Source organism: Silurus meridionalis, chromosome 18 (genome assembly GCF_014805685.1).
Source record: "Silurus meridionalis isolate SWU-2019-XX chromosome 18, ASM1480568v1, whole genome shotgun sequence".
NCBI classification, from domain to species: Eukaryota; Metazoa; Chordata; class Actinopteri; order Siluriformes; family Siluridae; genus Silurus; species Silurus meridionalis.
In genome coordinates, this window is record NC_060901.1 from 18334905 (window position 1) to 18351222 (window position 16318).

The following is a 16318-nucleotide window of genomic DNA, read 5'->3' on the forward strand; positions in this document are numbered from 1 at the left end:
TTTTAATTTGCATGAAAATCTTCAAATGATTATATATGACAGTTTATTGTGTGAGTTGGTCCTATGAAAGTGTGAATTAGTTTTATGAACAACAGCGCCACCAGGTGCACAACACCAGGTCTGATCATTGCAGTAAAATACAGACAGTGTAATATAGTGCATGATTCAATCAACTACGTTTCTTGTTTCATGGGGAAATGAAATGCACTCAGTCAGCTGAGGTTGTTTGGTGCGACATGCTGGTTTTATTGCGTTAGAACTTTGAGGAACCGACTGAGTAAAAGATGACATCGAAAAAAAAATGCTGCTGTTAAACAAAAAGTGTGAAAAGTTGAAGTGTCTCTGACAAAATGTCTTTTTTTTTTTAGTCCGATCCTCCACTACTTTATGACTATTTTCTTTCTACTCTATCTCTTCCTTCCTTTCATGTAGCATAATATGCTCTCACCGTCTCACCATGTCTGGCTTTTTGTCTCAGTTTTGTGTCTCATTGTCTGTGTTTTTATTTGTATATCATATTACTGTTTGACTCTTTTAAGCTCTCAGACCTGCCTCTTTTCTAGTTCCTCTATCTGCATGTCTTATACCACTGTTTTTCTTCTCTGTCCCTCTTATTTTTTTGGTGAAACAATAAGTGTGTCTCCTTGACATGAGTTCAGATAGCAGGTTAGTCTTACAGGCTCAATTGTGGTAACAGATTCTTTTCGACTGACAAATCGGCGAGGATGCAAAGTCTTTCCTAACCCATAGTTAAGCCAAGTTAAATTCAAATTTTTTTTTTGCACTCAAATGTTTAGTCTTTCGACCAGGGCATCCATCATCTATCCGAACACCAATTGAGTCCTAATATACAGGGTTTTCACCCAGTGGAACACTGTTGATTTGCCTGTAGTCTAGACCTTTCACTATTTGAAAACATTTGGCCCACCTTGAAATGAAAAACCCAACAAAGAACACCCAGAACTGTTGAGCAGCTATAATCCTGTATCAGACATTCCTCTATTAAAACTTCAACAACTGGTCTCCTCATTCCCAGACGTATACATACAAAAGACATGATGTTACACCGTGGTAAACATGGCCCTGTCCCAATTTTTAAAAATGTGTTGCCATTAATTTCAGAATTTTTTTTCTCTTAAAACTGTACATTTCCTCATTTTAAACATTTTAAACATCATGTTTCTATTGTGAATAAAATATGTGTTTGTGAGATTTGTAAATGATTGCATTATGTTTTTCTTTACATTTTACCCACCGTCCCAACTGTTTTGGAATTGGGTTTTTTATATTGTCAAGATAATTGTGCATTAAATAGATAAAATGTCTATACAAACCTAATAGGCTCGCATTGTGGATTGGCAAGGGTTAGGATTAGGGTGAGCCAAGACAAGTAAAAATATTTTAAAAAACATATAGCTAAAATTATGACTGTTCTGTATGTTCTTCAATCGCAAAAATGGATTGGAGTCTATAATTTGGGGGTCAGGACACTTGAGATTCTAGACAGCTTTCGATTGGACAAAACAATTTTGATGTGCGGGAAGACGTCATGAAAAATTGTCGGGCCAACCACAAATGCATTCATGCTAAATGTTCAGGGTAGTGACCACGCGAAGGAAATGGGAGTAACTCAATAATAGTTTATTGAGAGAAGAAACACAAACACGAGTCCGGGAGAGTTACGAACTGTAACATGGAGATAAACCACACAGCAAGTGTAATCCGCAATGTGGGTATAATCCACACGTAGTCCGTGAAGTGATTATAATCTGTACGATCGGAACTGGGAGCAGGAACCAGCGGGAAATGCTGGCGGTCACGGATCAGGATACGGAGCAGGAACCAGGCGGGGAATGCTGGACATACAGAACATGAACTATCAGGGAATGCTGGCGGTCTGGAGTCCGGGAGATACTAGCATGACCATGTAGATCTGACGGCGTGTGAGGTGGAAACTGGAACTTATAAAGGGGCACGGGAATGAGGAACAGGTGTCGGTGATTAACGCCGGGAGCGGCGGAGAGAGGCATCGTGAGAGCCTCTGAGGGGGGCGTGGTAGGTGGATCCCCTACAAAATGGCAAAATTTAAAATTTTTATTTAAGGAAATTAATGTTGCTTTCACAGATCCTGTAAGAAATTTTAGAAACATTGGGTAAAAGGCAAAAAGCATAAAAATTGGGCAATTATTGAGTAAAAGAAAGTTCTGTGAGGTCCAAATTGTTTTAGAGCATGGAAGATGGATACTTATTCTAAGTGAAAGGAACCAACATGGCTATCATTCCATACTTCAATGCCATGCATCTGGATTGCGGTTTACTGGAACCGACTTCGCCATACAACAAGACAAGACAACGAGCCGAAGCGCACGTTCTGTAAGCGTTATTTAAAGAGCAAACAGCCGTCTGGAGTTTGCCCAGTCACTGCAACCAATGAACTGGTTTGAAATGAAATCTCTACTAGTAAAGAACATCGTTAGTTCCACAAGATGCATGGCAAAGTATTACTGCTGTCGTTGTCTGTCTCTGACAAATAACTGCGTGAGGAAATGTGCTTTCTTTTTTTTTCTATCTTTTCCTCTTGTTGATCCTTTGGCATGTTTTCCAAGAGGCACGGCAAAGGAATTTTGGATGTTTGTTGGAACAAACTGTCTGGATGCAGAGAGTCAAGTTTTTATTGATGCTAAGGAAGGATTTTTCAATGCAAATACATTTTTCATTGAGGTTTCATTTTTAGATTTAGTTGAAATTTAGAAAAAAAAAAATTATATGTTAACACCCCGTATGTATCTCCGCTATGTATCATTGCACAACTGATCTCTACTGGAGCAGATACTTGAATCCATCAGTACACAATAATATCACAGAGGATAAATTTAGCACACATATCATCTCTCTCTCTCTCTCTCTCTCTCTCTCTCTCTCTCTGCCTGTTTATCCCCCTCTCTCTATCTGTTTATTAGTCTGTCTCTTACTTGCTAACACACACGGCTAGATGCTCCTCCACCACTCTCTATTCGTGCAGTGTGGTTTTTTTTCCTAACATGGGGGGTAGAAACATTTTTCGATCCTAGCCTTTTGTTGAATTTTAGCCTTTTATACATAATTAAACCAAGTGACTACAGGAAAAGGGATTTTTACCCAAGATGACAGTTACGTACTCGAGCAAAGTGGCCAACGCGACCTTCTTCGGTTTCCACAGGCTGTTACTGAGGTGGAGAGGCAGCATTTACAAACTACTCTACCGCGAATTCCTCGTGTTCGCCCTCCTCTACACCATCCTCAGCTTCATCTACAGGTAATGCACAAGGTCTAGATTCATCATTTCCTTCAAGACCACAAAGATGATTTAACTGTACAGTATATATGTATATATAGTTAACTCGGACTGTACTGGGACTGTTGAGACTGTTTCAGTTTCTATGTCATTGATAGAACACATCTTGTAAATGCATGTCTTTGTAATTAAATATATGTACAGTATAAATCATTGAATTGATTTCCTGAATTATGAAAGAAAATCCTGATTTCCTGAATTATGAAAGAAAATCATTGACTTAATTGCGAATATCATCTCCGTATCTCCTTCAGATGGGCACTGACAGACCCTCAGAAGCGTTCCTTTGAAAAACTTTCCATATACTGCGATCGATATGCTGAACAGATCCCTGTCACCTTTGTGCTCGGTAAGGTTTTATTAGACGTTTTATAGATATTTATGAGGTTTTAGCAGCAATTAGACAAAGCTAAAGGATATGTTTGTGGACTTCCTAAAAGTTTGTGCAAGTTAGTAAGCTCACATCATCTTCTAATTAATGATACTTAGGGAGTGTACAATAGCTAGAATTTCCCAGAACATGGAAGTATTTAAGTATTTAGTATTCTGTATATATATATATATATATATATATATATATATATATATATATATATCCTCACGACTTGCATTAGTGCCGGTCATTGAACGAAGAAACTCAGATTTGAAATTCACGCCAATGATGTCGTCCAGATGAAATGTGCGAATTTGGAATAACGCCACTGCTTTGTATAAAGTGTTTCTAGTTGCGGTTGTTGCCAGATTATGCTCTTCAGTCATTTGAAATAAGAAGAAGAAGGAAAATATCAAGCAGTTTTCCGTTCGATCGTTTTCCATGTTGCGGCACATTTAAGCAGGATGTAGGATTTCAATCAGGAATGTTACATATCAAGTCATGTAATTATAAAATAAACCAGAGGTGCCCCAACTTTTGATTGAGGGCCGGGAATATATGTTGCATTGTACCAAACACTATATTAAACTTAAAGTTGGCATGGTTGCATTTAGTTGTGATTTCATAATACAGTAATCCCCCCGCCTTTACCGGGGTTCGGATCTCCCGCTCCCTGGTTTATCGCCGGAATCGCATTTGCCACATAACTAATTTGTTTCGCGGTTTTTCACGGTCTCTCGCTGATAGACCAAAAAACTTATAGGGTATTGTTTATATGGAGTTTTATGTTGAAATAGTTAAATTTATTAATCAAAATATAATTATTATTTATTATAAATTGAAGTAAAATGTTAATACAGTACAGTGCCGTATACATAAAATACCAAACGTCAACAAAGGCCAATTTAGTTTGGGCATCCCTTGTACAATCAACCAGGAGTGTTTAATATGAAGTTGATTTTCACATTAAAGCACATTGAAAGTGTTTTTTTTTTCCTTTTAAACTATAGCTTAATATGTTCCCTTTGCTGGTTTAATGTATTGCCCTTAGAAATAACTGTGTACAGCCATATGGAAAATGTTTTGGAATTGTTGTGTTAATGGTAGCGTATTTTGCTGCCTTTATGGCCAAGACATTTTATTGGTAAAGAGCTTTTAACAGTAATAAAGTTGCATATAAATGCCTAAGTTCAGTGCCTATAAGTTTGTTCCTTATAATTTGAAAGTATAAAAGTTTATCCCTAATGAGTGAGCAAGTGGTGACTTTGGCAAAGAAAAACTCCCAGAGAGATCATGAGAAAGAAACCTTGAGAAGAACCAAACTCAAAAGGGAACCCATCATCATCCTCAACATCGAATGTCCAGTCATTACAGATCCATCATTGTTGAGACTATTGATATTAATTACAGTCTCAGTAACTTCATGGATATTTAGGCTGTTGATGGGAAACCATCTTAAGCTGCACAGAATGGTCTCCAATTGAAGATAACTCCATCCAGAGGTATGGCATGGGGATGAATCGGGCAGATCAAAGAGAAGAAATACAGGAACACTGGTCACTGGTACCGAGGAGCATGTTCAGCTTGACAGAGATAGTGAGAAAAAGAGAGAGAGAGAGAGAGAGAGAGAGAGAGAGAGATTGCATCGTATCAGCTGTAAAACGTATATCACTAGCACTAGTCTTTCATTAGTGGCTATAATCAAAATTAAATTGTTTTAGATGTCGCTCACAAACATTTCTCGTTTGCAGGCTTTTACGTAACGCTGGTTGTTAACCGCTGGTGGAATCAGTTTCAGAACCTGCCATGGCCTGACAAGCTCATGCTCCTCATCTCAAGCTGTGTTCAGGGTCAGGATGAACAAGGGCGGCTGTTGCGACGCACGCTAATGCGCTATGTCAACCTCACCTCGCTGCTTATCTTCCGCTCAGTGAGCACTGCAGTGTACAAGCGCTTCCCAACCATTGACCATGTGGTGGATGGAGGTAGGCATGAACTACACCTTCAGTGCTTATTACCAAGGCTTTGCTGAATGAGGAGTAACTGGGGCAGGATCACGAATCTCAAATCCTTCCATGAAAGGATTGTTAGGAAATTAGGTTTAGAGCAGGGTCTGCCATGATATAGCACCCCTGAAGCAGAAAGGGTAGGTAGTTTACCGGGTAATTTGGGTAAGGGCAAGGAACTTGCATGGTATAATATGGAAGAGGAGCACTGTTTTACCTGGCTGGAACTCCTTGAGTTTTGCATTCCAGCCTGTACTTCCTTCTTTTTGTGTTTTGCTCGAATGTAGGGTCCACACGATCAGTTGACTTTTTCTCCACCTACTATTTTTGCTACATCAAACACCTTTTAAAGTCTTTAGAGTACCAGGTTTTGGCCAGGGTAAAGCCTAGGAATGTCAGAGTTTTCTTTCCCATGAAAAGCAGGATTCTTTTGATCGCCTGATTGAACTACTCAGCCAGGATTTCAGTTGCATGTGGTAGACAGACATTGTGAGATACTTAACCTGCAGTCGACAGAGATCAGATATTAGTCCAGATACAGAGAAGGGCACCTTAAAGAGTTAGAATGGCATTTAGGGTCCCCGCATACAGTAGCTGAAGAAGCTTTCATGAGCTTTCTAGCAACATTTCTTCAACCCTTCAACCCATTCTAGGGATGTGAATGGGGCTCCTTGCACAACTCTCATGTTCTTCTATTCTAACTTTGACACTACCATACTTCCATTGAGGGGGGAAATCTTTAATCTTTTTATGATATATTTCTTAGGCTTCATGACAATAGAGGAAAGGAAGATCTTTGAGAGCCTCAATTCCCCACATCTTAAATACTGGATCCCTGCTGTGTGGTTCACCAATTTGGCCTCCAAGGCGAGGAAAGAGGGCCGAATACAAGACAGTGTGGATCTTCAGACCATTCTTACTGTAAGCCTGTGATACCTTGCTCTAACACCTTAAAGGCTATGATTCTATTCCGAACATGCTGGCACTTGTGCGATATCAGGTTCCGCTTTAGTATCATATAAAACATGTAAGACAAACAAGTGCGCTTGAGACATTAAACTGTTGAGTCATTAGCTATGCATCTTTCCAATTTGGTTACTAAGGAAGAATTTTAACATGATACTGCTGCATCAAGTTTAATTCTTTATACCAGGTCAATCTCTCTGCTTCGACAACTTGTAAAGTAAACAAAGTAGGGTATATTCAATGAAAGTTTGGATTTAAATTGTCGGACTGGCTTATAGGCATGGTAATAATCACACTGCATCAACTCAATGAGTGGATTTGTGCCCATAACAGGCCATGTATGTCAAAATGTTGGATACAGTCCTAGAGCATGGCCAGTTTGGAAAGATTGAATGATACCAGGAACCAATTTGTCATAACAGTGTAAAAAGTTAAACTAAAAGCCTGCATTTCTACTGTTTGCTAATCTCTGAGAATTAGCTTGCTCGTAAATGGAATCAGGTTACTGAGAAACGGAAGTGTTTGTGGACTTTGGGAAGCCATAGCTAAACAGGGATCCAAACATAGAACATGAGTAACGACCCGCTTGTAAAATTTTAATCAGCATCAGACTTTAAAACTATTGGTAGCCATGTGGACTTTTGTTTGTGTGTTGCTTCAGGAGATGAACAAATTCAGGACCTGGTGCTCGACTTTGTTTGGATATGACTGGGTCGGAATCCCCTTGGTTTACACACAGGTGAGGGTTTTTCCATATAAACAATTCCTGGCTTTTCCATCTGTTGCAAATACTCTTCAGCCAGCCAGAGATTGCATGCTTGAGCACTCTGTCCTTGTGAAGCAATAAACTCTCAGTGAAGCTCAGCAGGAAGCAAAACAGACTAACAGAATTATTTGTCCTGGTGGCCACATGACCCAAGCATTGCCAACATCCTTTAATGTTGTAATTTGCAAAACAACTCTGGATTTACCTTTTGTCTGTTTCGTCTCTCTTCTCGTTTCTTTCTCATAAGGTCGTAACTTTGGCTGTCTACACATTCTTCTCAGCCTGCATCATCGGTAGACAGTTTCTCGATCCCGCCCAGGGGTACCAAGGACACGACCTTGACTTCTACGTGCCTATCTTCACACTACTGCAGTTCTTCTTCTATTCTGGATGGCTCAAGGTCTGGCAAACACTCCACATTTCTAGAAATTTCTAACAAATTAGAATAGTTTTTTTGGGATAGAGAAGAAACACAATCCCCATACTGCCAAATGTAACCAAAATATACACTCCCCAAAAAATAATAATAACAATAAAAAAAAAGACAAACTGGGGTAAAATTGTAGACAAAACACTGTATAAGTTTAGAAGCAGCTGCGTTATTAGACTTAAAATATAATTATTGCATGTCATAGTTAATAATTCTTATAGTAGGACGTGTTGGTGTCAAACTCGTTTAACTGACCTCCTGAAAGGCAAATATTTTAGATATTTTCTCTTGCTACGATGTTGTTTTTTTAATTTTATCCAAAGGTGTGAATTGGTGTGAAACCAATGGGGTAAACATGTGAATGATGATGTTGTCCATTGGCGATGGACAGTGCTGTGGTCTTCTCTCTCCTTATAAAGAAAGACTGTTTCAGTTTTTTTGTGAGAAGTTAGTGAGAGGTGGTAGTTTAGTAGTTAGTAGTTGGATCTGAAGTTCATAAGTTCAAATCCCAGCCTCATGAAGCTGCCACTCCTGGGCCTCTGAGCAAGTCCCTTAACTCCATAGCTGCTCAGAGGTATGAATGAGATGCTGTAAATGTTCTTCATCGTGCAGGTGTGTATAACGCAAAAATTTTTGCAAGAGCATATATCATCCGATTTCTTTTTCCACCTAGTATTTCCTATTATAAACTTTCTTTTGGCTGCTCCCATTAGGGGTCGCCACAGCAGATCATCCGCATGTTTGATTTGACACGTTTTTACGCTGGATGTCCTTCCTAATGCCCTCCCCATTTATCCGGGCTTGGGACCGGCACTAAGGCTTGTGCAACCCTAATGGCTGGGGTTGGTTCCCTGACCAGGGATCGAACCCGGGCCGCAGCGGTGCAAGCGCCGCATCCTAACCACTAGACCACCAGGGAACCCACCTAGTATTTCCTAATATAAGAAATCAAGTGAGAATTCAATGAAATTCGATGAAAATTAGGGATTAATTTCTAGATTTACAAAATCAATCAATAAAAAGTTGTCTAGGAAAAAACTCTGTTTTTAAACTTGCTAACACTGCGTTATTTTTTTTCACCGTGTGTGACAAATACAGTCTATTTATTATTCTAGAAATTTAGCATGACCCGAAGGCCTGAAAATGTTCGCACACACACACTGCGTTACCATAATAGGATTTTGGGCTCCACAGAGGAGCATTACCTATGGAAAAAAAAATCCGTCCATTTCCTCCACATGCTGCTTTAATTATTGCAAATGAGGAGGCAGCAAACAGAGTTAGAGAATCAAGCAAAGCCAGACACACTGACCAGACCCACATATGAAATAATATAATAATACAGTCAACCAATATAGCTGCCTTATTGTGGTTTAGTTCTTTTGGACAGAAATTAGTTGTGTATATAATTTCAGTATTTCTCCAAATGGGATGTATGATTTCCCATGGCCAAATGGCATCCCGTCATTCCTGGGCTCCACTTCTGACATGAGGTGAGCAGGAATCTCCCATACATTAGGAGATACACCTAAATGAGTATGTGGACCTGATGACCATCATTCTTCTTTAAACAAAGTTAGAATTACACAATTGTATAGAAAGTCCTTGCATATAATAGCATTCCAATTTCCTGAAGTGTAAAGTGAAAAACTGAAGTGTCCTGCACTGAGCCCTGACCTTCTTAACCCCACTGATCACCTTTGGAGGAACTGGAGCCTCCTGAACATGAGTACCTGAACAGACCTACATATGAAATAATATACCAATATATCAGTCAAATTGTGGTTGTGTGGTTTAGGGAAGCTCTATATCATTTCATTATTTATTTTAATACGTCTTCTTTAACATGATTAATCACATTGGGATAATATTATTGTTATTGCGCAGTTTAAAAAAATCAGTATTAACAAATTCTTTATTATGGTGACTGGTTCATTGGAAAGCAGCTCTGATTGTAACAATTTTCTATGGAATTGAATTCTAAATTTTGCCCAGAACTGGTCCACTGCTCCCTCTCTAGAAGTCGTCATCCTGGTTAATTGGTGTCTTGGTGTCTTGTTTGGCCATGAAATGCAACTTTCAATGTCTGACCAGCAACGTTGAGCCTCGACAATTATGTAACCCTGGCATGTAACCGCATGACTGTGCAATAAGGAAACCGTGTATCTATCTTTTTTTACATCTCAGGTAGCAGAGCAGCTCATAAACCCATTTGGAGAGGACGATGATGACTTTGAGGCCAACTGGTGCATCGATAGGAGTCTGCAGGTCTGTCATGTGGATGCATGGTAGCCGTTTGAACGATGGTATTGTCTTGTAAGTATAAGGAACTCTTACAAAGACCTGACTTCATGGTACAGTGGAACCTCGGGTTACGAGCGCCCCTGGATACGTAAAATTCAGGTTAAGAGTCGCAATTCATAAAAAATGTTGCCTCTAGTTACGAGAAATTTTTTAGGATACGAGCGTTGCGCACGGAAAAATCGCAGGCAGGTTAGTTTTTTTACGTATCGCCACGTGCTCTCGCTGCGCTCTCGTGCTGCACATACACATCCGCTCGTCGCTCTAACAGTGTGGAATTACTGAACTTTAAATACTGTACGTATTCCTATCACCATGCCGCCAACAAAGAAGCCTGGGAAAATTTGTATCGGGATACGAGCTTTTCAGGTTAAGAGTAAAGTGATGGAACCAATTAAACTCGTAACCCGAGGTTCCACTGTACTTTGTCAAGTTATTGAGGAGCAAGCTCTTGGCGTTTCAGCAGAAGGTTCGGGTATACAAATGTTTAAAGGTTATCAAGCACTGTTCTTATTTAATGATAATATCTGTGTTGTTGGTAGGTGTCTTTGATGGCAGTGGATGAGATGCACATGAACATTCCGCACATGACCAAAGATATTTATTGGAACGAACGGGACATACGACCTCCGTATAATCGTGCCTCCGCAGACCACAGCATACCGTCATTCCTGGGCTCCACCACTGACATGGGGTGAGAAGGAATCTCCCATACATTTCAGAGATACATTAAATGACCAAGACCCCATGACCATCACACATAAATTAGAACTACACAATTGTTTAGTACGTCAGTGCATGTTGTAGCATTATAATTACCCTTCACTGGATATAAGAGAGGCAAAGCATGGTAAGGCCAGCTAATTGTGTGAAGGTGAAAGTTGGCTCCTGCAGACTTCGCCCCCTGCCCGAAAAAGACGATCAAGCTCAAACGGCGCCGTTTTGACTTACAGGACACATTCTAGAAGTTGCAGAAATGCTGGGGGTGCTGTATTGCTGTGCAAGGGGACTATTTTGAAGGTGATAGATTAGCAAAGTATTTTCCTTTAAACAGAGCCCGTCTCGAAACTTTTTGATACCACCCCGTATAGGTGTGATGGTCAGGAGGCTAATAGTGAAGTTGCATGGACTATCGAGTAAACCCAACAGCTTTCACAGAAGCAAGTTAATATCGTATTATAAATAGAATGCGTCTCGTGTTTCCTTCACAGTCTCTCAGAAATATATCAGAGGGAGGTCATTAATGCCAACAACCCAAGGATGCAGGCCACAGTTCTGGGCCGCATGCGTCGCCTGCTGAGCGTCCAGGAGCCCACAGATTTGCACATGCGTCCATCTTTCAAGCGCCACAGCAGTGATATCTCCAGCTTCCATTTACACCCCAGGGCGGAGGAAAGCCTGCAGTCTCACTCCAAAATAAATTTCAACACACAATTTTACCCTCTTTTCACTGTCAACGAGGTGAACAGCACTGTACCTTCTCCTGTTGGCTCCTTACACAGACCTTTTTCCAAAAATTTACCCTCTGTAGTGGTTAACGAGCCCCTAGGAGATCTCAGCGTCACTGGCAGTGTTGTACAGGAGCACATTGGACGTGCACAATCTGACTCTTCATTAGAGTCAGCTCAGGTTCAGGAGCATTATGAAAAGCATCGTAGAGAGGGTAGTGTCCCATACACAGAATCCAGGAGGTCTAAACGCTCATCTCCGGCAATTAAGAAGAAAAAGAGTCTGTCATTTCTGCTGCCGAGACAAAGCTCCAAGACCTCTACAAAGAACTTTACAAGCCCCCAAGAAATGCTGAGAAGAAATGAACGCTTTGCGAAACAACAGCAGGAAACTCTGCAGTCTGATTCTGCACATCAACAAGAAACTTCTCAAACTGTAGACTTGAGCAAACTGGAAAAAGAACGGAAATTTTGACCCGGACTCGGGTGAATCCTGAACTGGTAGTAAATCTAACCAGTGTGTATCCTGAAAAGATCATTAGAGTCCAGTCATTTTTATATGGTTTACAGAAATCAGATGTCTTTTACAAAAGCCCTGAACTGCAACTGTTTTTGTCAATTTGTATAAGAACAGTTTTATTTACCACGTCTTATTTTGACTTACAAAATTGTTATTTAGAAATAACATTTTAGTCAAGATACTGCATAAAAATATTGATATACTAAATTAGAATAACTTCTTACATCAATATAATTGGATAATAAGAAAAATATAATGAAATATAAAGTTGATATAATGCCATAGTAAGTCACTATCAAGAGATACTGCATTGAAATATTGAGTCAAAATTCTGAGATATTATAAGTAATAAATATGTCAGTATAACTAAAGTCGATATTATAGGATAATTAAGTCAATATGACGAAATATTAATAAAGATAATGGGATACTACGTCACTATAATGAAATACTAAGTCAGATAACAGATTTGAGATCACTACTTAAGTCAATATAATTGGATAATAGGGCATTATAACACAATAATAATAAAGATAAAGAGATACTGCATCAAAATAATGAGCTACTCAGTCAAAATAACGAAACACTGCATCAAAATCATGAGAGACCAAATCAAAATAATGAGATAATAAAGTCAATATAACTACTTAAGTCAAAATAACTGGATAGTAAGTGAAAATAATGAGATGTTAAGCCAATACGATTGGATAATAAGTTTATTTAAATCAATATTAAGTGAATGTAAAGGGATAGTAAGTCAATTTAATGAGATACTAAGTCACTATCATGAGAAACTAACTGAAGATCATGAGATATTAAGTCAATATAACTATTTAAGTCAAAATAATGGGATAATAAGTCAGTATAACGAGAGTCAAAATACTAACTCAAAATTACTCAAAAAAAGGCAAAAGAAATTAAGACATCCAGTCAAAATCATTACGGCAATTGAACATAAATTCGCACCTTGCAATTTCAGACTTCTGCGCTGTTGCATCTAAAGGTTGTATAATATAAACCGTGCCTAAGCCGAGGCCCGTCCATGAAAAAAAATTATTTGGGTGACTTTAAAGTGTCCAGATTTGAAGTTCAGTGAACATGTTCCTTAAGCGTTCCCCTGTATACCAACATTAAACAAAGTGAATTGATTTAACGGCTGTTTACTTTCTATAGCACTATTCATTGTTCCTGTCTTCCAGAGTAGAAATATCTGTATGTGAGAATTAAACGCAAAAAAAAAACCCACAACATGATTTATAGCGTCGCGCCATGTAGCGTAGTAATTTTTAATATAATGATTATATTAGGAGGACAGTTTTTTTTTTAAACTGAATGTAATAAAATGAGCTTTATAGCTCTTATAGTAAATATATCTTGCATGGCTGGTGGATGAAGTACACTTTTCCTGTACTGTAGTATAAGTTCTAATCCCCAGCTTGAATAAGACTCTTGTAAAAATAAAACTCCTCCTTTGACCTTTCTGCTCGAGTTTCAAACGTTCTCGCTTTTGGACCGACTTAAGTATGGAAGTAGTGCTGTATGAGAACTCAATGTACATAATGGATGTAGGTCAGAGTTCCATTCTCCTGCACATTCGACCTTTAGAAGGACAGAGTGTTCTATAGTTCAGAACACACAATGAGAGAACTCTTGGCAGAACCATGGGGTTACGCTTGTGCTCGTGAACTAGGTTTTCCTTTGAAGCATTTACATTTATCTCATTGGGGCGGATGCCCTCGTCCAGAACGACTTACAGCAGGAGTGGTGGATTGGTGTGGCTGAGATTTGAACTCACAACCTTCAGATCCAAATTCCAACCCTTTAACCACTAATCCACTACTTACATTACTTTCATTCATACAACTGAGCAGATGTGGGGTAAAGGGCCTTGCTCAGGGGCCCAGAAGTGACAGCTTAGTGTGGCTGGGACTTGAACTTATGACCTTTGGATCCAAAGTCCAACCCCTAAACCCAATGCCTTAACCACTAAGCTACCACCGCTACTGTAACAATATTTACATTTATGGCACTTGGTGGTGCCCTTATCCAGAGCAACTTATCTCATTTATATATCTGAGCAGCTATGGGGTTAAGGGCCTTGATCAGGGGCCTGGGAGTCTCAGATTGAAGTGGCTGGGACTTGATCTCACAACCTTATGAGCCAAAATCTAACGCTGTAACCATTAAGCTACCACCTTCTAAGCAGTGAGGAAAAGCATGTTTTTTTAATTGGTGACACATATGGAGTCAAGAAAAAGTTTCTCAACATGAAAACTCTTGAGAAATTCAAGTTCACTGCTGGACTCGAATACAGATAAACCATTAACATTTATTTTTTACTAGGTCAATACTTTTTCTTCTTTCGGCTGCTCCCGTTAGCGGTCGCCACAGCGCCTCCATTCTTACCTTTATTGCTCTAACTTAAGTAGGTCAACACAAATGACTAAAACTATTCAATTCTTAGTGAAACTATTTTAGTTATTTAATTATTTATGAACTTCCAATGAATAAATTATAATAATAATTATTATTATTGGTGCTTCTCTACTTTTCTTTTATCCGGACCTACCTGATTAATCCTGGTACCTCAGGATGGAGTCGTCTTCGATTGAAAACCACTCGCTGCAACCAAAGATTGTTCCACATGAACGGCCTAAAGATCTACAAGGTTACATTGGAGGGTTCAACTCAAGAACCATGAAAATGGATTTGGGCTGTAATTAATACCAACGACAGAAAGCTAATAGAAACTGCTTTTACTTTGACTTCATCAGTGACCAGGTGATAACCTTAACAATGAGGGAACCATTGTGAAAGTACATTCGGTGTAATGAGAATGGTTCCCTTTAAAGTCTGGTTCCTCTCTTGGTTTTCTCCTCATACTATCTCAGGGAGTTGATGGTTTCTGTGGCTCCAGTGAAAGGAGACTTGTTGACTTGTGTTCAGTGGGTTTCTTGATTTCTATTATATTGATGGTTTCTGCAGCCGTGGCGTCGTAATGATGGTATTAAGAGCTGGATTGCTTCAGGTAGGACACCACTGAAGGCGTAGGGAAACGTATGCCCTGATACTGTAAAATCGATCAAGCAACTTTACAGAGATATAAAAAATTAGCGGGAGATCCCTAAGATGGTATGAGGAAAAAACCTTGAGAGGAACCAGACTTTATACAAGATTCATGGTCTTATATTTAGTTTAATGTTATACAACCCCTGGCAGAAAGTATGGAATCACCCCTCTCAAAAGATGTTCATTCAAATGTTTAATTGTGTAGAACAAAAACAAGCACATATATGCCACAAAAAATTTTCACTCAACAATCCAAACTTCTGGCTGTATAAAACACTTAAAAAACAAAGAAAGATAACTATAGTCAATTACAACTGTTTTTACAGATCAAACAGAGGAAAAAAATATGGACTCACACAAATATGAGGAAAATTATATGGAATCACCATGCACTTTGCATTTCTAAAACAAACACCTGTATCTGATTACAACTGCTAATTAGTCTGCAGTTAAAAAAGAGTGCTTGCACACATTAGTGATGTGTTGAACCAAGATGATTGACATAACTCATGGCTCCAACACGAGAGATGTCAGTTGAAACAAAGGAGAGGATTATCAAACTTTTCGAAGAAGGTAAATCTTCACGGAATGTTGCAAAAGATGTTGGTTGTTCCCAGTCAGCTGTGTCTAAAATCTGGAGCAAGTACAAATCAAATGGAAAGGTTGTAAAAGGGAAGCGTACTGGTAGACCAAGAAAGACATCAAAGCACCAAGACAGAAAACTTAAAGCAATATGCCTTGAAAACAGAAAATGCACAGCAAAACAAATGAGGAACAAATGGGCAGAAAGTGGGGTCAATGTCTGTAACCGGACTGTAAGAAATCGCCTAACAGAAATGGTATTTACATACAGAAAAGCCAAATGAAAACCATCATTAACATCTAAACAGAAAAAAACAAGGTTTCAGTGGGCTAAAGAAAGACAATCTTGGACTGTGGATGACTGGATGAAAGTTATATTCAGTGATGAATCACGAATCTGCATTGGGCAGGGTGATGATGCTGGAACTTTTGTTTGGTGCCGTTCCAATGAAATTTATAAAGACAACTGCCTGAATAAAACGTAAATTTTCACAATTATTAATTATATGGGGTTGTATGTCAG

At 39.0% G+C, this 16318-nt stretch overlaps 1 protein-coding gene and 1 non-coding gene across 2 annotated transcripts; one reads left to right on the top strand and one right to left on the bottom strand.

Moving 5' to 3' along the window:
• Window positions 1–3009: 3009 nt before the first annotated feature.
• LOC124401321 (bestrophin-3-like) lies at window positions 3010–13321 on the top strand. Its single transcript, XM_046873517.1, has 9 exons — window positions 3010–3295; window positions 3589–3683; window positions 5459–5692; window positions 6480–6634; window positions 7341–7418; window positions 7693–7845; window positions 10063–10143; window positions 10719–10870; window positions 11388–13321. Exons 1-9 carry the CDS (start codon window positions 3144–3146, stop codon window positions 12097–12099), a joined length of 1812 nt encoding a protein of 603 aa, XP_046729473.1. The 5' UTR covers window positions 3010–3143; the 3' UTR covers window positions 12100–13321.
• On the bottom strand, window positions 8723–8794 carry trnaa-ugc. Its single transcript has one exon. It is a non-coding gene; the product is annotated as a tRNA-Ala (tRNA).
• Window positions 13322–16318: the final 2997 nt, after the last annotated feature.